This window comes from Stomoxys calcitrans, chromosome 1 (assembly GCF_963082655.1).
Source record: "Stomoxys calcitrans chromosome 1, idStoCalc2.1, whole genome shotgun sequence".
NCBI classification, from domain to species: Eukaryota; Metazoa; Arthropoda; class Insecta; order Diptera; family Muscidae; genus Stomoxys; species Stomoxys calcitrans.
In genome coordinates this window covers 21,330,941-21,357,296 of record NC_081552.1, presented here as the reverse complement: position 1 = coordinate 21,357,296, position 26,356 = coordinate 21,330,941, and the positions used below count along the sequence as shown (strand labels likewise).

The 26,356-nt window shown below is 36.9% G+C and overlaps 3 protein-coding genes across 3 annotated transcripts; 2 read left to right on the top strand and 1 right to left on the bottom strand.

The window, feature by feature from the left end:
* The first annotated feature begins 306 nt into the window (after window positions 1-306).
* LOC106086951 (10 kDa heat shock protein, mitochondrial) lies at window positions 307-1,378 on the top strand. Its single transcript, XM_013251783.2, has 3 exons — window positions 307-470; window positions 722-880; window positions 940-1,378. Exons 1-3 carry the CDS (start codon window positions 468-470, stop codon window positions 1,081-1,083), a joined length of 306 nt encoding a protein of 101 aa, XP_013107237.1. The 5' UTR covers window positions 307-467; the 3' UTR covers window positions 1,084-1,378.
* An 11,428-nt stretch (window positions 1,379-12,806) lies between these two features.
* On the bottom strand, window positions 12,807-14,764 carry LOC106086950 (large ribosomal subunit protein bL20m). Its single transcript, XM_013251782.2, has 4 exons — window positions 14,588-14,764; window positions 14,413-14,523; window positions 14,253-14,350; window positions 12,807-13,025 (listed from the first exon to the last, which is right to left on the bottom strand). Exons 1-4 carry the CDS (start codon window positions 14,672-14,674, stop codon window positions 12,869-12,871), a joined length of 453 nt encoding a protein of 150 aa, XP_013107236.1. The 5' UTR covers window positions 14,675-14,764; the 3' UTR covers window positions 12,807-12,868.
* A 180-nt stretch (window positions 14,765-14,944) lies between these two features.
* LOC106086953 (coiled-coil domain-containing protein 63) lies at window positions 14,945-20,239 on the top strand. The gene is made up of 9 exons (XM_013251786.2): window positions 14,945-15,083; window positions 15,137-15,298; window positions 15,364-15,468; window positions 15,522-15,712; window positions 17,290-17,464; window positions 17,541-17,723; window positions 19,544-19,694; window positions 19,753-19,927; window positions 19,998-20,239. Exons 1-9 carry the CDS (start codon window positions 15,021-15,023, stop codon window positions 20,212-20,214), a joined length of 1,422 nt encoding a protein of 473 aa, XP_013107240.2. The 5' UTR covers window positions 14,945-15,020; the 3' UTR covers window positions 20,215-20,239.
* The last annotated feature ends 6,117 nt before the right edge of the window (window positions 20,240-26,356 follow it).

Genomic DNA, 26,356 nt, shown 5'->3' with positions numbered 1-26,356 from the left:
AGACTGCTATCGTTAACACACACGGACAAAAATTTTTTGGTCTGGTGTTAGTAAATGTCGATAAGATTGATGACAAGATGGCGATTCCACCATATGGTTTTCATGTTGTTGTACAAATGAAACAACCATTAAATAATTCAGCCATGCGAAGGGCTTGCTTCGTTTTTGTCTCATCAGACAAATCGGCATGAATAACCAACATATGTAAAGGTCCCAATAGGCACAGTTTACAACGAACCAAATACTTAGTACTTCAATCTTGCAAGTACCGGTTTTACACATTCGAATACAATGGTTTTCCAACACCCTTTTCAAATATTAGTTGGAAGTCATTCATAAGGATCACACGTGCAGAGAAATTTTCGCGAAAATTCCCTCTAATTGGTTTGTTGGCTCATTAATAGATAATAATAAGAAGGAAATTGTCTTATTTGAAAAACAAAATTTGATCAATAAACACAAGAAAAATGGTAAGTTATAAAAAGTAAAAATTTTTCATTTTTTTTACCGAAGAAAGTTAAGAATTCTCGATGTTTCTGTGATGTGTTGATTCTGGTGTTTGATAAAAGATGACATTGGGGGACCGGTGTCTATGTGGTGTTGTGTAATAGAGAAACAAATCGAACATACGAAGAATACAGTGCCTTAGAACTTTTTTAATTGAACATTTTTGAATGAAATTCATGCTGCAGTTTTAATTTTTGTATTTTTTTGTTTTTAGTCCGCCATTAAGAGAATCATTCCCATGTTGGATCGTGTCTTGGTTAAACGTGCTGAGACTTTGACCACCACCAAGGGCGGTATTGTTTTGCCCGAGAAAGCACAAGGAAAAATGATGGAAGGAACAGTCATTGCTGTGGGGCCTGGTGCCAGAAATGCTGTAAGTTTTTTTTTGTCGGATTTTAAATTGCTTTCTAACTTTTTGCTCATTGTTTTTAGCAAACTGGTGCCCACATCACTCCTGGCGTTAAAGAAGGTGACCGCATCTTGTTGCCTGAATTTGGTGGCACCAAAGTAGAAATGGAAGACAAAAAGGAATACCTTCTTTTCCGCGAATCTGATATATTGGCCAAATTGGAATAGATTTGGTAGACTTCCAAGAACAAGCATTTTGTACATTTAATTTTAATTTTATGTAATCATCTCCTTATTTTGAGTCTACTCCTTCTATATTTTTATGAGAGGGGGTATGCTACACAACATATAGTTTGTAAATTCTATTTTCATATATACAAGTGTTATGACAGACTACATGGGAACCCTGGGAAATTGTTATCCTTTGAAGTCCAGGCTTCATGTGAACTGTTTTTGTATGATAAAAATAATTTTTATTGTCTGAGGAATAAAACGGTTTTACGCTTTATTTGTTTAAAAAACACATTTGCTTTTTTTTATTAAAACTAAAAAACTAGAAAATTGGGTTCGAATTCTATTCATTGGTGCAATGTTTAAGTGCGCCAAAGGTTTTCCGGAATATTCTCTTACGGAGAGCTGTTTCATACAAATTCAACTAAGAGATAAGTGTCCTTCCCTCTTAAACCCTAATGCTGAAGGGCAAACTTGTCGAACATTCTTTTTAGGAAAGTGTGTTTTTGTTGTAGCCACATGTGGAGTAGGCAACAAGGCACCCGCCTTGTCATAGCGAGTATCAAAGACACTGAGTATTTAAACAAGAGCCGATGCCGCACAGTGTTACGACCATGGCCAAAAATGGCAAAAGTCAATCACTCTTATTCCCATGGTCGAATGCGAACATCGACAGCAGTCGTAGGGGAAGGCGAATATCACATTTCGTGGTACTCTGTAACTTTTTCGCCTTCGCCAGTTTGATAATAGAAAAATATTGTGGTAGTTTTTTTTGTGACTTATGTTTTTCTTTTTCAGAATTATACTTACAGTTTCTAGTATTCTTTCTCATATGATACAATTTAATTATTTATAATTTACACATATTATTTTTTGATGTCCATGAATGATTTAGGAAATATTGTTAATTATAATAGCTTATTACGTTCCCAGCTCAGTTCAAATTCTGGCTTAAATATTATCCACTTTAATAGTTAGTCTTTGTGTGAATACATCATGGGCTTAATTTTCGAAACTCAAGAATATAGTGTTGGTGTCAGTGAGACTTGGTTAAAGCCTAATGTGTTGACTGAATCTGTTAATATTTCATGGTTCACCTGTTGTAGAAACGATCGTCCTGGGCAGAGGGGTGGTGGGGTGGCACTTTTTATTTCAAAGTTATTGACTTATTGTGATTGTGTTCAGTGGGATAAATTGTGGTGTTGTGGAATGTGTCTTTGTAGAGGTTACATGTGGTGTGGAAAAATTATTGATTGGCGTTGTATATTTACCTCATGGAAACTTTGAAGCGTTTGAGGAAAAGGTTTCAGAACTGTTTGTTCGTTACTCAAAGAATATTGTGACGGGAGATTTTAACAATAATATGTATGATGCCACAAGGGCGCTAGCCGTAAGACGGGCTTGTAGAAGGCTAAATTTAGCAGTTATTCACAATTCAATTCCTACACATTTTGATCTCGTGCATCAATCTAATTCATTTCTTGATTTCTTTCTAGTTTCTCTTCCCAACAATGTTGTGCATTCCGATAAGTTTTTTTGTCCCACCATTTCAAGGCATGCCTTTATATATATTTCCTTCTCTTCTCCGACACAACGTCATGAGGAAGTTTATGATTTTTTATGACTATGCCTGTGTGGATCCTGACGAGATTGAAGTACAAGTAGAGTCTTTTGATTTTACTGCTATGTGGTCTACGTTGGATGTGAATGAGCAATTAAAAACTTTTATGTCTGGACTTGCTCACGTACACTCTGTTTGTCCTTTGAAAAGAATAAAAATTGTTTATGAAAAGGACGAGTGGCTCAAATCGCCCTCTATACTTTTAGGGCGTTTCAAGAGGATTCCACGGAGGAGAAATGGAGAATCTATTGTCGGGCACGTAATAAGACTAAATCCGTTATTCGAAAAGAGAAAAGACATGCTCATTTTGATAACGAAAGTGAAGGACCATGTGAAGTAAGATCAGGAATAATGGCCTATTGGATGGTGCCCGGGACGGTTGCCACGGAATGGATGTTTGATGACGAGTTGAATGCAAGATTTATTTATTACCAACTTCACGACCCTGGTAGTATTGATGATTTGTTGCTGCCTAATGTTTTTGAAGGAAGTTTCTCGTTTCAAATTATTTCTTTAGGCAAACTGTTTGATAAATTTTCTTTATTTAAATCCAACGCCGCTGGAGATGGCGCATTTTCTCTAAAATTCCATAAACTAGCTTTCCCGCATATGGCTACTTATTTTTTGCGTTTGGTTAACTCAATTATAATAACATCGACTTTTCCTTCCGAATGGATTATCAATGTGGGTTTCGCAGCAATAGAAATACAAGGGGTTTACTACTTGGATTGACTGATTTAATTAGGGGCAGTTTTAATGACAAAAAACTCTCTATTCTACTGTCCATGGAGTTAGAGGAAGCGTTGGACAGTGTGGATTATTCCATTCTTCTTCAAAAGCTGAGTGACCTTTATGGTATTGGGTGGAATGCTTATATTGTCCTATCACTCCGACAGGTATCAGTGCGTTTGTGTGCTTGGCGAAACATCGGGAATCCTTCCAGTTAGAAGTGGAGTTCCCCAGGGTTCCGTCTTAGGGCCAATGCTCTTCATTTTGTATGTAAATGATCTGTTTTCAAGTAATGTTGGTGATTATTGCTCCATGTATTTATTTGCTGATGATTTGCAAATTTTATTTACAGGGGAACATAGTTCCATGGACGTCATGCAATATAAGATACATGACAACATGCACATGTTACATGATTGGATCGCACGGAATAAGTTAATTATTAATCCTGAGAAGACGAAGGCCATGATATTTTCTTTTCTTTCGATATTTCCTAAATAAAAGCTTTATTTATTACCAGAATTCGCTTTAATTTTAAACAGTGAGTTTTTCTGAGCCTCACGATATCCGTCCTTAATATGGTTCAGATTGGTTTATAATTGGATATATCTGCCAAAGTGACCAATATTTTGTTCTACAAAATTGAATAGTGACATATATATTAGACCACTCAATGTCCGTGCCGAATTTGGGTGCTTAAGTTCTCAAATTTTCACCGGATTGTGACGAAATGGGATTTACATATATACCCGAGGTGGTTGGTATCCAAAGTTCGGCCCGGGCGAATTTAATGCCTTTTTACTTGTTAATATTCTGCCGGATGCACTGAAGACTTTTAATATGTCTTTGCCTACATACCGGAAAAAGCTTTTTGCTATTAACACACAGACTTGATATATTTGTGGTTAACTTTACACTTTCATATGTCTAATACTTATGGCGAATCCTGATGCTGGGAAATAATATTTTCTTTCTTTAGTTTTGCTAAACCATGATAGGGTTTATTATAAAAATTAGAATTAAATTATGTAATTGTTAATTTCCGCCATCTATTCTGTTTGCAAATTAATCAACTGAATGGAGACGTCACCACGACCAGAGAGGGGCAGAGTGGTAAAACTTCATCATGCAGCATTTATCTTTGTTATGGCAATGGCTATTTTTGCCATAGATAAAAAATTATTTAGTAGAGTGGGAATATCCAAGTTTGTGTTAAACTGTTAGAGGGGAAGGCTCAACGAACGTACACAGAATCAGAGGTTACGTTACAGAGCTGACATTTTTCTACGTCATGAAAGCGGAACCTCAGCAGAGCGGGTTTGATTGAAAATTTAGCCCAATGATAAGAAGCCTCTTTTTTATAGTCGAGCCCAAGTGGCATGCCGATACGCACAATTTTTTTTCGTTTTGTCACTCGATTCGTTCGCCAAGTCATTGAAAACAGCTGATTTTATAAAGGGAAAATAACTGTTTTCAATGACCTGGCGAACGAATCGAGTGACAGGAAGTAAAAACGGGAAAAGTTCGTCCGGGCCGAATCTTACATAACCTTTACCATGGATCTCATTTGTCATTTTTTGCCAGATATCTCTTTATAAGCAAACAAAAGATAATGGATAAAAATTTTAAAGCTATTGGAGCTATTTCAGGTTATTAACCAATTCGGAACATGCATGGTTTGGCTGTTGGAGACCATAGTAGATGTCATTGCGCGAAATGTCAGCAAAAATTGGATAAGAATTGAGACCTATAGTGTTTTAGGAATTCAAATCGGGAGATGGGTTCATATGGGAGCTATTTAAGGTTATGGACCCAATCAGACCATATTTGGCACGTATGTGGAAGGTCATAGGAGAAGTCGTTAAAATAATGTTTAGCTAAATCGCATAAGAATTGCGCCCTCTAGAGGCTCAGAGAATCAAATTATGAGATCGGTTTATATGGGAGCTACATCAAGTTTTAAAGCGGTTTGAAGCATAATTACCACAGATGTTGGAAGTCATAACAAAATATCTTATACAAAATTAGAGACAAATCGGATAAGAATTGCGGCGTTTAGGGGCTCAAGAGGTCAAGATCCAAATCGGTTTATATGGCAGCTATATCAAAACATAGACCAATATGACCCATTTAAAATCCCAACTGACGTACACTAATAGGAAGTAATTTTGCAAAATTTTAATGCCTAGCTTCATCCCTTCGAAAGTAAGCATGCTTTCGACAGATGGACGGACCGACGTGGCTAAATCGACTTAGAATGTCAAGACGATCAAAAATAAACATATATACTTTGTTGGGTCTCAAATGAATATTTCGATGCTTTACAAACGCAATGACGAAATTAGATTATGATAAATGGTATAAAAAGAAAAAACAAATTTAGTGGTCTAGGCCGTAAGTTTTTGTACTGAAGTCTTAAATGGATAATGATTATTGTCGCAAGTATTATTAAAGGAATATCCAGTGCAGGAATTTTTTTTTCTGATATTTATGCCATTGTTAAGCCAAATATAAGCATCTTCGGCTTACCCATGCGCAACGGTGACATTAGATAGGCCCACAAGAATGGAAATTCGATTGAATTCAAAAATACACAATACTATGACAATGTGATGGGAATCAACAGCGAGAATCACCAACAACAACTTCAATGCCGTCTATTGGGGGATAGAAATTATTTGAATGGGCGGACCGTTCCCTTTATCCTAATTTTCAGAAGCGCCAGATCTCGGAGATGGGTGGTGCGATTTAAGCCAAATTTTGTGTGCCCTCATATAGTACCCTGAAAATAAAAATTTTGTATCCAAATTTCGGATGGGGGGTCACCCCTAGGTACCTCACCCTAAAACCTAACAAACATATATTTAGACCAATCACGACAATATGGGACTTAAATGAAAGGTATTTAGGATAAGAAAACGTATCTGATATCCAATTGTCGGACCAAGTGTTAGGGGGACCACCCCAACCGCCAAAACACCCCTAAATCGGACATATTTACCATGGCAATATGGGACTCAATTGAAAGCTATTTGCGAATAGAATACGAATCTAATATCGAAATGTGGGACCACGTTTCTGGGGGTCCACCCCTTCCCCAAAACACGAATCCGATGTATATTTTCAAGGCAAACTCACAGAGTAGCCGCCCAATCCCTCAAAACACCCCCCAAGCCGGTCATGTTTACCAACTGTGGAAATATGGGCCTCAAATTAAAGGTATTTAGGAGTAGACCACATATCTGATATCAACATTAGGGACCAACTGTCAAGAGGACGTCCCACCACCATAACAACCCCCAAATAGGACGTATTTGCTCACCAAGACAATTTCGGCCTTAAAGAGAGTGGAACTAAATATATTTAGTTTTTAGGGCCAACGCCCCAAACCGGACATATTTGCTGACTTTTGCGATAAGGAGTTTAAATGAGATTAGAAAACGATTTTGATATCCATTTTTGTGGCCAATGGCAAGGTTCAAATAAATGATATATAGATATATGAGAATAAACCAAGTTGCTGATATATTTTCAGGGCTTAATGTTGGGGGACCATTTTGGAGGCCACCGTAGCGCAGAGGTTAGCATGTACGCTTATGACACTGAACGCCTGGTTTGGAATCCTGGCGAGACCATCAGAAAAAATTTTCAGCGGTGGTCTTCCCCTCCTTATGCTGGCAACATTTGTGAGGTACTATGCCATGTAAAACTTCTCTCCAATTCTCTCCAAAGAGGTGTCGCACTGTGGCACGCCGTTCGGACTCGGCTATAAAAAGGAGGCCCCTTATCATTGAGCTTAAACTTGAATCGGACTGCACTCACTGATATGTAAAAAGTTTGCCCCTGTTCCTTAGTGGAATGTTCATGGGCAAAATTTGCATTTGCAATGTGGGAGGACCACCCCCATAAAAAACATCCCTAAATGGGGCATATTTACCTACCATGTCAATGTGGAGCTTAAATACAAGGTATTGGGGGATAGAGCAAGAATTGATACCCATTTCGGGGCCAATTCTCTGGGGGTCTACCCCTTTCCCAAAATACCCCACAAACAGCAACTTTTTACTGACCATCGCAATATGGGGCTCAAATAAAAATATGTAGGACCATGTATTTAAGGCATCACCCCTTCCCGAAAACAACCCCCAAAGGGTAAAAATTTTTCGAACAATATGTGGCTCAAATGAAAGGTATTTAAGATTAGAAAACAAATTTGATAACCAATTTTGGGGCCATGTGTTTGGGGGACGTCTCATCGTGTAAACTCCCCTTAAACCAATTGCAATATAGGGTTTAAACAAATGGTATTTGATAGAGGAGCACTATGCTGATATTTTTCAGGGCCAAGTATCTGTGGGACCACCTCACCCCCGAAAACACCTCTAAATCAGATAACATGAGAATATCGGGCTGAAATAAAGTATTTTAAGAATGGAGTACACCTTACATCCAAACTTAAATTCGTAGACCAATAAAGATCATATGGGGTTCAGATAAAGGCACTTATATTGTTAAACTGTTAGTTAAGCGATATACTATTTTCGTAGCATGGTATTTCACTAAAAGCTCTTCAATTGTAGAAAAAAATATTCCAATTAAAATTTTGTTTCATATAAAGTAAAAGAAGGTGCAGCGAGCGGGCTCGGGTCAGCTAGTTGCATAATATTGGTTGCCCAAAAAGTAATTGCGGATTTTTTAAAAGAAAGTAAATGCATTTTTAATAAAACTTAGAATGAACTTTAATCAAATATACTTTTTTTACACTTTTTTTCAAAAGCAAGCTAAAAGTAACAGCTGATAACTGACAGAAGAAAGAATGCAATTACAGAGTCACAAGCTGTGAAAAAATTTGTCAACGCCGACTATATGAAAAATCCGCAATTACTTTTTGGGCAGCCCAATTAAAACTTCGACATTTGACTACGCCATCACCAACCGGAATAAGGGAGAATATATTCGGAATGTAATTTTTGGATGCAATTTGATAGAGAACTTTACAATTGCTGTAAATTGGAATTTTGGTTTCAATATGTCAAGTAGTTTTATGGATATAGGGGTTCAAATCCAATCTTTGTTGGCAATGTATTTTTTCAATGTTTAATGTCGAAAATTAAAAACTGCATCTGATCTAATTAATTTTAATATTTAGAGTAACGATCGGGATAAAAGTGAGTCAGTTGTTTAGTTTGGGATGTAAATAATGTGGCAGTATTTTTTTTTAATATAAATATTGATTATTTAATAAATAAATAACATGGCTAAATCACATACAAGACTGGACCAATTATAGCGATGAAGCAAACCTCTAACCAGCTGCAAGAAATAGAGAATTAACTGTACAAATTCTGAACTCTTCCGACAAGGTCTTATCGAAATCGATATGAATTCTGTTTGATTTTCTGAGGGATTATTTTCGGACAGCTCTGAAGGAGTTCTAACGTCTTGTTGTAGGATTTTTTTTTAGAATTTATCGTCCGACGTATATATAATTTTTTATTTTTTCTTCCGTAACATTGGAATGACTTCTGAACGATTTCTGGACTTTTTGTCTGTAGGAATTTTAGTTCCGAAAGTTCGGTAGGAATTCTGAACGATATCTGAACTCTGTGTCGGATGTTTTTGTAATTTTTTGCTTGTTTTTCACCTACGGAATGAATTCTAAACTGAAAATGTCGTTTTTTTTTATTTTTTTGTGCTTTTTTTTGTGGCACATTTTTTTACCGGTAGAATTTTTTTTATTACTTTTTTGGTTTTTTCGGCTCGACGTCATACAAAAATTTTTAAAAAAACTGATGTAATTGTTTTTGAAAATTGTTTTATTATTGAAAAATCCAATATTACGAAAACCGCCGGTTTTCTTCCTCAGGGAACTACACTGAAATTTTTGTACATTTATACATTAATATACAAAACAAATATTTGTCTTTTTTTCAATAATTACATTATTCTTTACAATTTCAAACGACTTTCTTTTAAAAATGCAAAACTTATATTAAGCTCTCTCTCTATTGCCTAGACTTATGTATCAAACTCCTATAAATCTGTGTACAATGGCCTTAAAGTTTATCCGTTTGTCAGAAGGAGTGTTAATTATATGTAACACAAGCTGGACCGTGCGCCTTCTTTTATTTTATATGGAACAAAATTTTCCTCGGAATATTTATTTTCGACAATTAAAGAGCTTTTAGTGAAATACCATGCTACGAAAATAGCATAGCGCTTGACAAACAGTTTAACAATATTAGTGCCTTTATCTGAATCCTATCTTTATTGGTCTACGAATTTAAGTTTGGATGTAAGGTGTACTCCATTTTGGGGAAGGGGTGATGCCTACATGGTCCTACAGTTGGATATCAAATTCGTATTCTACTCCCAAATAGCTTTATTTGAGCCCCATATTGCGATGGTCAGTAAAAAATTGCTGTTTGTGTGGTATTTTGGGAAAGGGGTAGACCCCCAAAAAGTTGGTCCCGAAAGTGGGTATCAATTCTTGCTCTACGCCCCAATTCCTTTCATTTAGTCCCCACATTGACATGGTAGGTAAATATGCCCGATTTAAGGGTGTTTTGGGGAGTGGGGTGGTCCCCCAAACTGTAAGCCCTGAAAATATATCAGCAACGTGCTCTTTTCTCATATATTAGAACCCCATATTGCCATTGGCTTCAAAATTGGCCATCAAACTCGTTATCTAATCTCAAATACCATTCGCTTAAACCTCTTATTGATAAAGCGCAATCCCATGGCAGCCGGTTGTACGTACCGGATTGACCCGATGAATTCCTTCATCGGCAAGGGCTGCCGCCTCAGTGTACCACACACTGCTACTACAACAACAACATTGATAAAGCCAGCAAACATGTCCGATTTGGGGTATGGGCCCTAAAAACTTAGAATATCAAGCTCCACTATCTTGAAGACCCAAATGGTCTTGGTGAGCAAATACGTTGTATATATATATATATATATATATATATATATATATATATATATATATATATATATATATATATATATATATATATATATATATATATATATATATATATATATATATATATATATATATATATATTATATGATTCGTATTCTACTCTAAAATACCTCTTATTTGAGCCTCATCGCAATGGTCAGCAAATACTTCCTATTTGGGTGGTGTTATGGGGGTGGGGTGGCCCCATAGACACTTCTCCCGAACATTGACATCAGATTCGTGCCAAAGACCTTCGTTCCAAAGACCTTTCATTTGAGTCCCATTTTACTATGGTCGTAAATTTGTCTTCTTTGGGCATGTTCTCGGGGATGGGCGGCCCCCCAAACAGTTGGTCCCACATCTGGATATCAGATTCGTATTATACACTCAAATATCTTTTATTTAAGTCCCATATTGCCATGGTCAGTAAACAAGTCCCGTTTGGGGGGTGTTTTGGGAAAGGGGTTGACCCCCAGAAATTTTGTCCCAAATTTGGATATCAGATTCGTATACCTTTCATTTGAGTCCCATATTGCCATGGCGGGTAAATATGTCCGATTTAGCGGTGTTTTGGGGGTTGGGATGGTCTCCCAAACACTTGGTCAGATATCAGATACGTTTCCTTACCTAAAATACCTGTAATTTGAGTCCCATATTGTCGTGATTGGTGTATATATATATTTGGTAGGTTTTAGGTGATAGTCTTGGTTTTTTGGTTAATTTCTTCATTGTCACATTTAGCAAGTGTTGGAGTGTTTTTTGTGCTTGCTGTTTTTGCATATTTTTGTTGGAGGCCACTGTAGTTCAGAGGTTAGCATGTTCGCCTATGGTGCTGAGACACTGAGTTCGAATCCTGACGAGAACATCAGAAGAAATGTCAGCCCTCCTAGTTCTGGTGACATTTGTGAGGAACTATGCAATGTAAAAACTATTTCCCAAAGTGGTGTAGTTGCGCTGTTCGAAAGGAGTTCCTTAATGGAATGTTTAAGAGAAATGTTGTAATTTGAATCGTCGGAAAACACTTTTAAATTCTATAAGAATTTTTTAGAATTCGTTTGGAAGGAAACTCGAAAAGTATTTCCGATTTTTACAAAAATTTTATTCCACAATTGGGCCAGAAATCGAACCATATTTGGTTCAGATGACGCGAGGCTTAAAACAACTCACTATATCCGATAATAATTGCCTCTTTTATATGCTGAAGACCCTGAATCGGCAAATCGGTCTATACGACAGCTTTATCTGAATATTGTCAGATCTGGACGATATTTGAATCTGATGTGGGGAGGTTTAAACCAATTCACTGTTTTAAACTTCAGCGAAATCGGGTAATAAATGCAGCTTTCATGAGCTTCAGGCCCTAAACCGGCAGATCGTTCTATATGGCAGCTGTATCCTAATATAGTCCGATCTGAATTATATTTCAGTCAGATGTCGGTAGGCTTAAAACAACTCGCTGTTTCAAATCTCACCGAAACCGGATAGTAATTGTGGCTTTTAAGTGCTGAAGACTCTCAATCGGCAGGTCGGTCTATATGACAGCTATTTCTAAGTATTTTCCGATCTGAGCTATATTTGAGTCGGATATCATCGTGAGGCATATAACAACTCATTGTTTCGAATTTCAACAAAATCGGATAATGAGCGGGAGAGTACGTGAGAGCGAGCAAAATTTTGAGAGTTTGGTAATTGAGAGCTTTCAAATTTTTACTGGAGGTTTTTTTTCCTAGCATAAATTTGCAGCATTGAACAGCTGTTATATGAAAACATATATGATCCATTTTTGGTTCTAAGTCTTCTATAATAATAGCAAATATATGTGCCATCTTTCATCCACCTACGTTAACTCTCTTCATTTTTGGTCAACATTACTATGAACCCCCGCCCAGCCTCTCACTAAGACTCTCCACTCGACACCTCTGACCGTCCGCGACTGCAGTTGCAGATACTCCGTATGGAGCATTTCACTATCCTCAGCCTGTGGGCGCGTCCAGTAGCCCCCAGCTAAGCTCGTGAAAACGAAGAACACAACTTCTAGCATATCAATAAGTATTGCATCCTTCGAATTTTATTTTCTGATAGGTGGCCCCATTTAAAAACTGAAATGAACATAGAAGAATGTATATGGTAAATAGTCTTTGGTATTTAGTAGGGAATTGATTAACAGCCTACATTTTCTTGACATTCCAAAAATATCTAACCGAAAAAGCATCAAAATATTTTGTCCTGCTTCATACAGCCCCTGCCCCCTTAAGGCAGTGTTCACAGCTGTTCCCTTATACAGATTGTACTTACTAAGGCCTCAAAGGATGAGTGGTTGTAAAATTGATGGTTTGCGATCTTTTTTATAAGGCAGCATAGTTTTATGAAATTATTGTAACAATGACACGGGATTGAGCATTTCTGTTTTAAAGAAAAACGATTTTATTACACTTAAAATACTATATAAGAAGCGGAAATATTTATTTTATTTTCAAATTGGCCAATCCATAGACTTGATTCATTACCGAGCGTTCCGTGATGCCAGGCAAAGTATCTACAACTGCCCTCTCGCGGGATAAATTGACCAAAGCTTCAAATGATCTTGGCTCCCAGATAGCCAAATCTGATAACACTTTTCTGAAAAAAAGATGGAATAGTTAATAAAAGAGCTTACTGGCTTGCGCTGCGTGTATGTTCATAAGCTTATGTTCGGATGGGTGGACTCTTATATACCTTCTATGAGGTATCGCATTACTTAAGTATATTCTGTAGAAGAATTCTAAATACATTTCTTTAGCCAATATAAACTGATTCAAAATATTTGGAAAGTAACCAAGATTCGGCCAAAAATAGCTTAACACTTTTTTCTTGTTTTATAATCGAACTAGCATTGCTTCCTATACGAGCTTAAGAAGTATAATCTGAACATCGGTTTATATTTATGAGAGCTATATCAGGTTATTGGTCGATTTGTACTTTAATAAGATGGGCATTGAAAGTCATTGCTAAGCACAGCATGCAACTTTTTACTCAAATGAAAAAAGAAATCAGATACTAAGTCAAATTCAAATCAAATGGTTGTTGTTGTAACCACATTTCTATGTGGAGGTGGCGATCCTCGTGAGCAAGCTCGTTCCGGTCCATAGGACCGATCGCCGCGGGAACGTAATAGCCATTTGTTATTTATTGACGCCAGTAACTCACCTTGTCATATCGATTATCATAGGCACTCAGTATTTAAGCAAGAGCTGGCGCCACCCGACCTCCTATTGAGACTCACCACTCGATACCGCTGATTGCCCGCGACTACAGTTGCAGCTACTCCGCATGTGGAACATCCCACTATCCGCAACCTGTGGACGTGGCCGGTAGCTCTCAGCTGAGCTTTTCGCAATGACGATGTGGTGCTCATAGTCATCCCGTGCCGGTATGGTCGCTTTATAAAGCTAAATGTAAGCCAATTTCATTCATTTGCCCTATTTTTGGTTATAAACATTTGCGGCCTTATTCACCAAACATAAGGTGTGGTTATGCTCTCGTAAAAAAAGATTTGAAGTTGTTGGAGGGTCTGACGTTGGAGTTCGAAAAGATTGCCCTCCACGCAGTGATGCGAGAAGTCGAGGCTGCTCTCTAACTGAAGGAGTACCCGATGGTGGCCTTCCTGAATATTGAGGGGGTGATTGATCGACAGTCACCGCTCTAAGCCGCACGGGGATACACCCGAGCTTCTCTCTGCACTATCAACGCGGACTTTGGAGATAGTTTGGTCAGAATACGGGTGATAATGGAAACGCCTCAAATAAACCTATTTTAAGGCTTTGTAAAGTTTTGTGAATAAGCCGTTTATGTTTTGTAAAATCCTACCTGTTTAGTAAAATGTTATTTCGAGCTAAGCCATCTTTGAATGTATCCAATGACAAACCATATTGTTCACAGCCTGCTTGTACTCTGGTGTCCCACAACTAAAATATATGATTAGATTTTATGACAGTGATATATATATAGGTTCTTATGTTATAGTTACATCTTTCATATCCAATTTCTTCAACTTGCGACTTTTGGTGGCATAGACCAAAGCACGATGCACATTTCGGATGGTAATGGAGTAAACATTGCGGCGACGACCACGATAATGCTAAAATAAAAACAGCCATAAAGATTTTTGCGACTGCCCTAAGCTCACGTATTAGACTATTTACCGCGGCTAACTTGAAAAATTTTCTCTTGCGCCAAAATTCATCAGGTCCTCGAGATCTCACACATAAGGGAATGGCAGTGAAAACCATATTTCTTTAAACTTCTCGACTTTGAAATATCCAACCAATCCAATTATTCTAAAACACCGAATTTTACATAACCTGTAACTTGCAGCTGTTTGCCATTAGAAAAACAGGGATGTTTATAAAACAGCTGATGGTGGAATTAAATAGAGATGCCACATCTGTATATCTATTTAACGGACAACTAAGCATAGAGTGAAAGCGCATTTTTAAGCAAATTTAATCAAACGGCTGCTTAAGGTCTCCAAGGTGACTGAAGAGTTGTTTATTTAACAGTTTTAAATAAAATTCAAGGTTTTTTGGTCCTATTTTCACCAATTTTGATAAAAAATATAATGAAAATTTCCTGACAATGAGCAACCAAGCGGAGTTGGACCAATTGGCTAATGCCGAATTGGAGCGGCTGCAGCGCCAGGTAGGAAATTGGAGTTAATCGTATTTTATAATAAACAAAATCCTTGCTTTCAGTTGCGTTCTTTGCAGCTGGAGTTGCGGGCCCTTCTTGACTATAAGACCAAGCAGGTGAAAAAGCAAAATCATTTAATAAGTGGCTTGCAAAAAGAGCATCAGCTATTGCTAACTGAAATTATAACTCTAGAGGGAGGCACCCATGCCAAAAAGAGTGTGGTGGTAAGTTTTCCAAACAATAAGCCTACTTTCCTAAACATGCATTTAGTTTATATGTTTTTTTCTAGAAAGAAAAGAATTTGTCTACTTTACAATTTCATGAGGCCGATGTTCAACGCAACTTACAAACAGAACGTATAAATTTATGGGAATTAGAGGGCCATATAAAAAAGGTGAGGGGTTATATGTATAGTATCTATATCTTATAAAAACATTTTGTTTCTAGATTGAAAAGGAAATCAATGGCCTGCGCAAATTGGAAGTGCCTGACAGCTGCTATAAGGATACCATTTGTAAGGTGCAAAAAAGTGTGGTAAAATTGGAGAATCGTTTAGATGTAGTCAACAAAAAATGCAGCGATGTGTTGACGGAAAACTCTAAACTAAGGGATGTCATCAATCATATGCTGCAGGATCGGTAAGGATTAAATATTTTATTGAATTTCAAGTGGAATTAATCTCGTACTAGGAAACGTTGTTGTAGTTGTTGTAACCACATTTTCATGTGGAGGTGGCGATCCTCGTCAAGCTCCTGTAGATGAGCAAAGGACCGATCGCCGCGGGAACAGGATGGCCATTGGTTATTTAAAGGCGCCATTAACTCGCCTTGTCATATCGAGCATCGTAGGCACTCAGTATTTGTGCCCCAAACCCCAAAACCTCCTCATGACAATATGGGACTCAAATGAAAAGTATTCGGGAGTAGATTGCAAATATGGTCAGGAAGGAGTAATAGGTTTTATAATTTTTTGATTTCCCCGTTACCCAAAAACACCACCTAAAATCAAAAGTGAATCGATCGGGACAATATGGGTATCAAATGAAAGGTATTGGAAAACAGAATACGAATATTGTATAAAAATTTTGGTCTAAGTACCCTTTGTGCCGCCCCAAATCCAAAATTCCCCCAAACAGACATATTGGATGTCAATATGGGCCTCAAATGAAAGGAATTTGAGAGTAGAAAACGAATTTGATATCCAATTTTGGAGCCTAGTGCTTGGGGGTACGCCTTAAAGCACCCCCTAAATTGAACTTCATTTCCGATTATGGCAATATGTAGCTCAAATCAACGTTATTTGGGAGTAAAGAACGAATTTGATATGTATTTTCAGGGCAAAGTGCCGGTGGCCGCTCCAGCCCCAAAACACCCTCCAACAGTTCATATGGGGCTCACATTAAACGAATTTGGGAGAGCAGCACGAATTTGATATCCATATTTGAGTTCAAATGTCTGAGTGTCATTCCTCCCCTAAAAATCACTTATCATTACCCTAATTTTCAAAAACACCACATCTCGGAGATTGGTAATGCGATTCTTTCGAAATTTTTTTTGCACTCTCACAGTCAAAACAAAACATGGTTTTTATTGTTAGGGTCGGGTGCCTCGGGGGCCGTCCAAAACCCGCCAGATGGGTATATAAACCAATCACCACAATATAGAGCTCAAACGAAAGGGGCTAGAGTGAAAAAACGAATTTGTTGTTTGGGGAACTGCCCCACCCGTAAACACCTCTCTATTATAAAAAAGGTATTTGATGTTTAAATTGATTGATTTTCGGGATAAAGTCCCTGGGGTCTACCCCACCCTCAAACAGAATTTATTTACCGATCATGCCGTTATGGGGCTCATATAAAATGTATTTGAAAGTAGAGCACGAAACGTATATTTACATTAAGGGCCAAGTGTCTCTCTAAATAGGAAATATTTACCAATACGATAATAAAGGACTCAAAAGAAAGGTATTTGGGAGTGGAGTTGGTACAAGTTTTTACATGGCTTATATGCATGGCATAGTACCTCACAACTATCGCCAGTATTATGAGGGAAAAACCACCGCGTTCAAATTTGTTCTGCTGTTCTAGCTAGGATTCCAACCAAGTCGTTCAGCGTCATAGGCGGATATGGTAATCTCTGCGCTATGGTGGTTTTCATATGTTCAGTTAAGCTCCTTTATTAACCGATCCAAGTGTTTTTTTTTTTTAATTTTCCAGCGCAAAATTTAATGACATGTGGCAAATTATGGTGACCCAGTATAATGAGGGTAAGAAATATATTATGGATTTAATAGATCAATCGACACTGGCTTATGATCAAAGGGAGGAACTATGCAATAAGTTACAATTGCTAAAGGATCGTAGTGAAAATGATAAACTTATGCATATACAGGTAAGAGGGGAAGGGGTGGAAAAACTAAACAAAAATTAATGACATAATAATTTTCTATTTCCGTTCCTTAAAACAGGAAATGAGAGAAATGCAACGCCGTCTGGAGCATGATGCTAAGTTGCAGAAGTTCTTCGATATAAAAGGGCAAAAGCGGCAAAATCCTGAATTGGAACAAAGAGAAATCAACAAAAAGATAGCTCAGAAGGAAGCTTTCGAGAAACAGTTAGAAGACTATAGGGGCATTATTGATAGAATGAAGGTGAAATTAAAAACGAATAAAATCGTGCTATGTTCGGCCGGGCCGAATCATGGTGATCTACACCGTACTCAATAGTTGTTGGGTATGTAAAGCAACTTAATCAATTTGACAAAAGTGCTGATGAAGTTACATGGCGTAACCGAAATCATGATATACTACCTAGTCAAAGTGTTTTGATTAACAGCACACACTTGCTCAACTTTTATAAGTTCTTGGCTATGCTTTCTTTGAATAGAAAACATTGAATATGATCTCGAGCTGGAAGATGTTCGAAAAATTACAAAATCAATTTAGTTGAAGGGCATAACTTTATTCTACATACCAAACTTCTGTCAAAGCAGTAAAAATTAAAGCTTTAGGAACCGAACAAGCATAATCGAGAGACCGTTTTATATGGAAGCTATTTCAGGTTATAGACCTATATGACTAAACATAGTTGTTGGAAGTCATAACAGAATACTAAATGCAAAATTTCAGCCAAATCGGACAAAAATTGCGGCTTGTAAGGATATGGAGGCCACCGTAGCGCAGAGGTTAGCATGTCCGCCTATGACGCTGAACGCATGGGTTCGAATCCTAGCGAGATAATCAGATTGTGGGTTTCCCCTCCTAATGCTGGCAACATTTGTGAGGTACTATGCCATGTAAAACTTCTCTACAAAGAGGCTATAAAAAGGAGGCCCCTTATCATTGAGCTTAAACTTGAATCGGACTGCACTCATTGATATGTGAAAAGTTTGACCATGTTCCTTAGTGAAATGTTCATGGGCAAAATTTGCATTTGCAAGGGCTCAAGAAGTCAAATCGGGAGATCATTTTATTTGGGATTAATATCAGGTTATGGACCGGTATGGACCGTATTTGATGCATTTGTTGCAAGTCGTAATAGAACACCGCATGGAAAATTTCAGCCAGTCGGACAAAAATTGCGGCTTGTAAGGACTTAAGAAGTCAAATCGGGAGATCGGTTTATATGGGATCTATATCAGGTTATATACCGATTATGACCGTTCTTGGCACAATTGTTAGAAGTCATAAGAGAACACTATGTGCAAAATTTTGGCCAACTCGGATGAAAATTGCGGATTTCAGGAGCTCAAGAAGTCAAATCGGGAGATCGGTTTATATGGGAGCTATATTCAAATCTGAACCGATATGGTCAATTTGCATCCTCAACAGCCTACATCAATATTAAGTGTCTGTGCAAAGTTTCAAGCTGGTAGCTTTACACGTTCGACCGCTATCGTGTCTTCGACAGATGTGCGGACGGACGACATTAGATCGAATCAGAATGTCGAGAGGATCCAGAATATTTATACTTTATGGGGTCGCAGATCAATATTTCGAGGTGTTACAAACGGAATGACTAGATTAGTATAACCCCATCCTATGGTGATGTGTATAATAAATGAATTAAACAAATATTAGGGACAGAGCTTTTGAAAAAAGCTATGAATTTTGTGTGTAATACTTGAAGTATTGGGTTGCCCAAAAAGTAATTGCGGATTTTTTAAAAGAAAGTAAATGCATTTTTAATAAAGCTTAGAATGACTTTAATCAAATATACTTTTTTTACACTTTTTTTCTAAAGCAAGCTAAAAGTAACAGCTGATAACTGACAGAACAAAGAATGCAATTACAGAGTCACAAGCTGTGAAAAAATTTGTCAACGCCGACTATATGAAAAATCCGCAATTACTTTTTGGGCAACCCAATATTTTTTTCATTCCTCAGCTAAAAAAATGATTTTAAGCCAATACTAATGTCGCTTTTGAACTAAACATTGATGTATTTATTTTTATACATTTCCTCTACCCCAGGGTCTCTATAAGGAACCTGATACTGCCAAATTAGCTACCCAATTCAAAAGACAGGAAGAGGAAAATTTTGCCCTCTTCAATTATGTCAACGAACTTAGCAGCGAAGTTGAAGTTCTTAATGACACCACACAAGAGTTAACTGATGAAATAGGTAAGTTATAATACTCCATTTGGAAGTTTAAAATGTCATGTTCCATTATTTCTTGCAGAGCGTCAGAAAGCCGATCTTCTAGAAAAGGAAATAAAACAGAAGACCGAGTCTTTAGAATATCTAAGCGAACAACTTGAAAAAGGCAAATCTCAAAATAATGCCGCCAAAGAAAAGGCTGAAATATTAGACAAGCGTTTGCACGAAATGCTTATGGGCATATGGGAAATATTCAAGTAAGTTTTTGCTACAAAAAATTTATTAGCCCACGCAACCAATTGCTTTGTTTTCTTTTCTACCTCTTAGACAATTGGCTTGTGATGATGCGCCGATTTTGAATGTTTTGAGTTCCAAAACATCCATGACTTCGCATAATGTCAAGTTGTTTATTGGCGTCATCGAAAAAAGAATCAATATGACCATTTCGACAGTGCATATTGATGAGTCATCTAATACGATATTGGCCAAAAAGGATCGTGTACCAAAGTTTAATGTCAAAGAGTCAGCTAAAAGGAAGAAATGAATTAGAAATAAATGTAACCAAAAGATCTAAAATTTACACAATTTGGAGGGGTCACAGCAATTTTAAAGTAAAATAGATTAATTTTATAATGTAAACTCGTATTTTCTTAAAAAATAATAGTGGTTTGCTTTAAGTGCAGTTATAAGGGCATTAAATTGGTTAATTTTTGGTAATTTCTTCAAGAAAAATATTTATTTGAGTTCCTTTTTTGTATTTTTATACCCTGCACCACCACTGTGGTAAAGGGTATTATAGATTTGTGCATACGTTTGCAACGCTAAGAAGGAGGAGAGCTAGACCCATGGATAAGTATACCGATCGACTCAGAATCACTTTCTGATTCGATTTAGCCATGTCCGTCTGTGAGTCCATGTATTCTTGTAATCAAACTGCAGGTCGTATTTGTTGTCCGAATGTCACGAAATTTTGCATATGCCACTTTTATGGCCCAAGAACAAACGCTATTGATTTTGAAAAAAAAATCGGTTCAGATTTAGATATAGCTCCCATATATATCTTTCAGCCGATGTGGATTTTTAAGGCTGTGGAAGCCACAATTTTCGTCTGATCTTCACAAAATTTGGCATTGGGTTTTTATTTGAGGTCTACATATGTGTGCAAAATTTTATAAAAATAGGTTCAGATTTAGATATAGCTCTCATATATATCTTTCATCCGACATGTACTTTTATGGCTGTAGAAGCCATAAAAGAAGAAGAAGTTTTAGTCCGATCGTTACAAAATTTGGCAAAGGGTTTTTTTTACTCGTTTTATTTGCACACATATGTCTGCAAAATTGCATAATAATTGGTTCAGATTTAGATATAGCTCCCATATATATTTTTCATCCGATATGGTTATTTAAGCTGTAGAAGCCACAATTTTCGTCCGATCTTCGCAAAATTTGGCATTGGGTATTTTATTTGAGGTTTACATATGTGTGCAAAATTTTATAAAAATCGGTTCAGATTTAGATGTAGCTCCCATATATATCTTTCACCCCCATATGGTTTTTTAAGGCTATAGAAGCCACAATTTTCGTCCGATCTTCACAAAATTTGGTATTGGGTATTTTATATGAGGTCTACATATGTGTGCAAAATTTTATAAAAATCGGTCCAGATTTAAATATAGCTCCCATATATATGTATGGCCGTAGTAGCTACAATTTTCAACCGATCTGCACAAAATTTGGCACGGACTGTTTTGGTACCGATCTTAATATATCTGGAAAAAATATATCTTTCATTCGATTTGAACTATTAAAGCTGTAGAAGCCACAGTTTTGGTCCGATCTTTACCAAATTTGGTGTGGAGTCGTTTTTGTGAAGTTTCAATGTATGTGCAAAATTTCATAATAAATCGGTTTAGATTTAGATATAGCTCCCATATATATCGTTCATCCGATATGGCCTTTTAAGGCTGTAGAATCCACAATTTTCGCCCGATTTTACATGAGACGTTTAAATTGACGTTCCAATACGTGCGCAAAATTTCATTAAAATCAGTCCTAATTTATTTCATCCGATATGGACAGTAAAAACCACAATTTTGGTCACATCTTAATGACACATACTGGGACGTCAATCTCTATTTGACGCCCCAGTATGTGTCATTAAAATTTGCACAGGTTTCGATATAACTCCCATATAATCTTTTATCCGATATGGCCTTTTAAAGATGTGGAAATCCAAATCTTTTGTCCTATGGTAGGAAAACCTTACAAGGTTCTAAATTGCTATTTTAATTGGTATCCAAATTAAAGTCTGACTAGATTTCGCGATAAGTTCGACATATAAAAATACTACATGCACTAGGTGGTGTTGGGTATTATATAGTCGGCACCGCCCGACTTTTGTCTTTCCTGTCCTCTACTGGTTTTTATTTTATTTTGTTGCTTGGACTTATGAAATAAATTATCTTAGTATTATCTTTTATTACGATTTTGAACAGATAGACTTATTGATGAGCTATTTTTGAATATGAGCCACATTTGGATATTTGATTTGTATACTTTAGTCACCCAACACCATAAATAGATCAAGTGTTGATATAATCTAATCCTTCAATTTAACTTCATAAGCAGTTACAAGGCTTGAGGCCCAAATTTTAACCAAGTTAGCTGAAATTTGCTGAACTTAGGTCCATACGAAGCATAAGGCCTTCATATAAATCGATTTCTATTTTGACTTCTTGAGCACCTAGAAGCCTAAACTCTGATTTGGCGGAAATTTTATATGTGCATTTAAAGGGTGATTTTTTTGAGGTTAGGATTTTCATGCATTAGTATTTGACAGATCACGTGGGATTTCAGACATGGTGTCAAAGAGAAAGATGCTCAGTATGCTTTGACATTTCATCATGAATAGACTTACTAACGAGCAACGCTTGCAAATCATTGAATTTTATTACCAAAATCAGTGTTCGGTTCGAAATGTGTTCAAATTTTGACAAATTTTGTTCAGCGATGAGGCTCATTTCTGGTTGAATGGCTACGTAAATAAGCAAAATTGCCGCATTTGGAGTGAAGAGCAACCAGAAGCCGTTCAAGAACTGCCCATGCATCCCGAAAAATGCACTGTTTGGTGTGGTTTGTACGCTGGTGGAATCATTGGACCGTATTTTTTCAAAGATGCTGTTGGACGCAACGTTACGGTGAATGAACACATTTCGAACCGAACACTGATTTTGGTAATAAAATTCAATGATTTGCAAGCGTTGCTCGTTAGTAAGTCTATTCATGATGAAATGTCAAAACATACTGAGCATCTTTCTCTTTGACACCATGTCTGAAATCCCACGTGATCTGTCAAATACTAATGCATGAAAATCCTAACCTCAAAAAAATCACCCTTTATAAGCTCAAACACATAACCAGATTCCGCTCAGATAGGTCCATACAAAAATAAGACCCCACACATAAACCAATTCCCTGATTTGCCTTTTGTGAGTTCTGAGAATTATCATAAGCTCGCCGATTTGTTTTCTTTAAAAAATCTGGGTGTTCGATGTAGGTACAAACGGAACCACCTATTTAAATTAAATTTCCAAAGCAAGTGAGGAATGATGACAGAAACCCGAATCTAGCGTGTTTTGTAGTTAGTTGTTTACTTAAGGAAATGGGGTTTGGGGCTTTCTAAACTTCAAAAGACAAAAACAAATTGTGAGTGAAGACAAATTCCGAATTTAACTAGAGCAGACCCAACAAACTGACCTAAAAGCTCTCTATTACTGGCATTAGCAAAACACTGTAAAGCATGTTTACACACAAATAACTTATGACAACAAAAACAAATAAAGGTGTGCTAAGATCGGCCGGGCCGAATCTTATAAACCCTCCCGCATTGATCGCATTTGTCAAGTTCTTTTCCCGGTATCTCTTTTTAGACAAACAAAGGATAAAAGAAAATAATTGCTATGGTATAAGAGCTATATAAAGTTATAGTCCGATTCGGACCATAATTGAATTGAATATTGGAAACCATAGTAAAAGTCATTGTGTAAAATTTCAGCCAATTCGAATAAGAATTGCGCCCTTTATGGGCTCAAGAAGTATTATAGGGAGATTGGTTTATATGGGAGCTGTATCAGGCTATAGACCGATTCAGACCATATTTGATACGTATGTTGAAGGTCATGGCGAAGCCGTTGTATAAAATTTTAACCTACTCGTATAATAATTGAGCCCTCTAGAGACTCAAGAAGTCAAGATCCCAGATCGGTTTATATGATAGCTATATTATGTTATGGACCGATTTAAACCATATTTGACACAATTGTTGGAAGTCATAACAAAACACGTCATGCCAAATTTCAACTAAATCGGAAACGAATTGAGCCCTCGAGAAGCTGAAGAAGTCAAGATTCAAAATCGGTTTATTTGGCAGCTATGTCAGGTTATGAACCGATTTGAACCATACTTAGCGCAGTTATTGGAAGTCTTAACGAAACACGGCTTGCAAAATTTTAGCCAAATCGAATAAGAATTGCGGCTTCTAGACGCTGAAGAAGTTAAGACCCCAGTTTCAAAATTTTAGCGAATTTAGATAAGAATTGCGCCCTCTGGTGGCTCAAAAAGTCAAGATCCACGATCGGTTTATATGGCAGTTATATCAAAACATGGACCGATATGGCCCATTTAAAATCTCAACCGACCTACATTAATAAGAAGTGGATAGCTTTACTCTTTTGAAAGTTAGCGTGCTTTCAACAGACAGATGGACGGACATAGCGAGATCGACTTTAAATGTCATGACGATGAAGAATATATAAACTTTATGGGGTCTTAGACGAATATTTCGAGGAGTTACAAACAGAATGAGGAAATTAGTATACTCCCATCCTATGGTGGAGGGTATAAAAATGTATTTTTTTTACTCACCACCAAAGGGTGGGGTTACATTCATTTTGTCATTCCGTTTGAAACATATCGAAAAATCCACAAAAAATAGAGATATTGCGCTGAAACTTTGCACAGATTCTTTTTTGTCCATAGGCAGGTTAAGTTCGAAGATGGGCTATATTTTGATATAGCCCCCATATAGACCGATCCGCCGATTTAAGGTCTTAGGCCCATAATAGCCATATTTATTATCCGATTTTGCGGAATTTGGAACAGTGAGTTGTGTTAGGCCACTCAACATTTCGATTTAAGGTTTTGGGTCCATAAAGGACGCATTTATTGTCCTATTTTGCCGAAATTTGGGACAACATATTTCTGCAATTTGGTCCAGAACAGTTGAGATATGGATAAAGCTGCCACATGTATCGATCTTTCGATTTAAGGTTTTGAGCACATAAAAGGCGAATTTATTTTCCGATGTCTCCGAAATTTGGGTCAGTGAGTTGTGTTAGGGCCTTCGACATCCTTCTTAAATTTGGCCCAGATCGGTTCAGATTCGAATATAGGTGCCATATACACCGATCTGTCGATTTAAGGTATTGGATCCATAAATGGCGCATTTATAATCCGATTTTGCTGACATTTGACACAGTGACCTGTGCTAGGCTTTTTGGCATCCGCGTCGTCTGTGGCTCAGAACGGTCTATTTTTGGATGTAACTACCAAAAAGGCCAATATTTTGTTGTACAAACTGAACAATGAACCGTGCCGAATTTGGTCCAAATCGGTTCATATATCGATATAACTGTTATGGGGGCAAAAATTTTGCATTTTTCACTGTATTTTGACGAAAGGTGGTTTACATATATCTACCCGAGGTGGTGGTCTCCAAAGTTCGGCCCGGTTTAAACATTAAGTTATTTGCTAACTTAATTTCAAATACATCAAAAAGATCATAAATAACAACTAGAGCATAATAACGTGAATTTATAATAAAATTTGGTACCGTCAATATACATAATAGGCACCAACAACATGGAGAACATAATTCCAAATAATCGTTACTCTATCGAATTTTGGGAAAAACAGCCACAATATTTGCGTGGACCATAGTGCAAAAATGGAAATATTTACGTTTCAACTGGTAGTTTTGCAAAGAGTCGGATGGTATATCTACAAAAAAAGAAAAATGTTTATGATATTAATGATTTTGTCACAGATGATACTTAATGCAGATGTTAAGTCGTAACAATTGAGTTAAAAATTGTGGCCTTCATGCCATGACAATTTTGGATACCCATCACCACATTGTTTCCCTTATATCCATAGTTATATCCAAATATGGACCGACTTGGATCATAAGATGCCCAGAGACTTTATAAAGGGTGGGTTTTTAAGAGCTAATAAAACACATAAAATTCAGAAAACGGTGCTGGTTTCATTGTATCTTCCTGATGAGGATGATTCCATCAAAACACTTAAGAAACCGATAATTGCTCTTTTATTTGGTGTCTGGAAGGATACAATGTTTTAATATTTCAAGATTGAGGTAAAATTACAAATTCATTTCGCGTGTTTTCTGTACCTGAACACAAGCTGCTGCCGATGTTATAATTACCAATAAACAATATTTTTAGTTTTTACTAACCTCTGCCTTTTTGAACCATTTTGGTGTTAGCTTTTGTATTTTCATGTAACGGCTGCTTTTCATAAAACAGCTGACCTTAACAAAATATCTGTTCAAAGTTGCAAATTTCTACTGGCAAAAAAATCCCAGTAAAAATTTGCAGGTTCTCCTTT

Bases quoted from the DNA above. Each gene is read 5' to 3' on its own strand.
- LOC106086951 (XM_013251783.2), top strand. The intron at 881-939 runs GTAAGTTTTTTT...CATTGTTTTTAG, and splicing joins GGCCTGGTGCCAGAAATGCT to CAAACTGGTGCCCACATCAC.
- LOC106086950 (XM_013251782.2), bottom strand. From the start codon at position 14,674: ATGGTTTTCACTGCCATTCCCTTATGTGTGAGATCTCGAGGACCTGAT. The intron at 14,524-14,587 runs GTAAATAGTCTA...TTTTTATTTTAG, and splicing joins AATTTTTCAAGTTAGCCGCG to CATTATCGTGGTCGTCGCCG. The intron at 14,351-14,412 runs GTAACTATAACA...CATATATTTTAG, and splicing joins AGAAATTGGATATGAAAGAT to TTGTGGGACACCAGAGTACA.
- LOC106086953 (XM_013251786.2), top strand. From the start codon at position 15,021: ATGAGCAACCAAGCGGAGTTGGACCAATTGGCTAATGCCGAATTGGAG. The intron at 15,713-17,289 runs GTAAGGATTAAA...TTAATTTTCCAG, and splicing joins AATCATATGCTGCAGGATCG to CGCAAAATTTAATGACATGT. The intron at 17,724-19,543 runs GTGAAATTAAAA...CCTCTACCCCAG, and splicing joins GCATTATTGATAGAATGAAG to GGTCTCTATAAGGAACCTGA.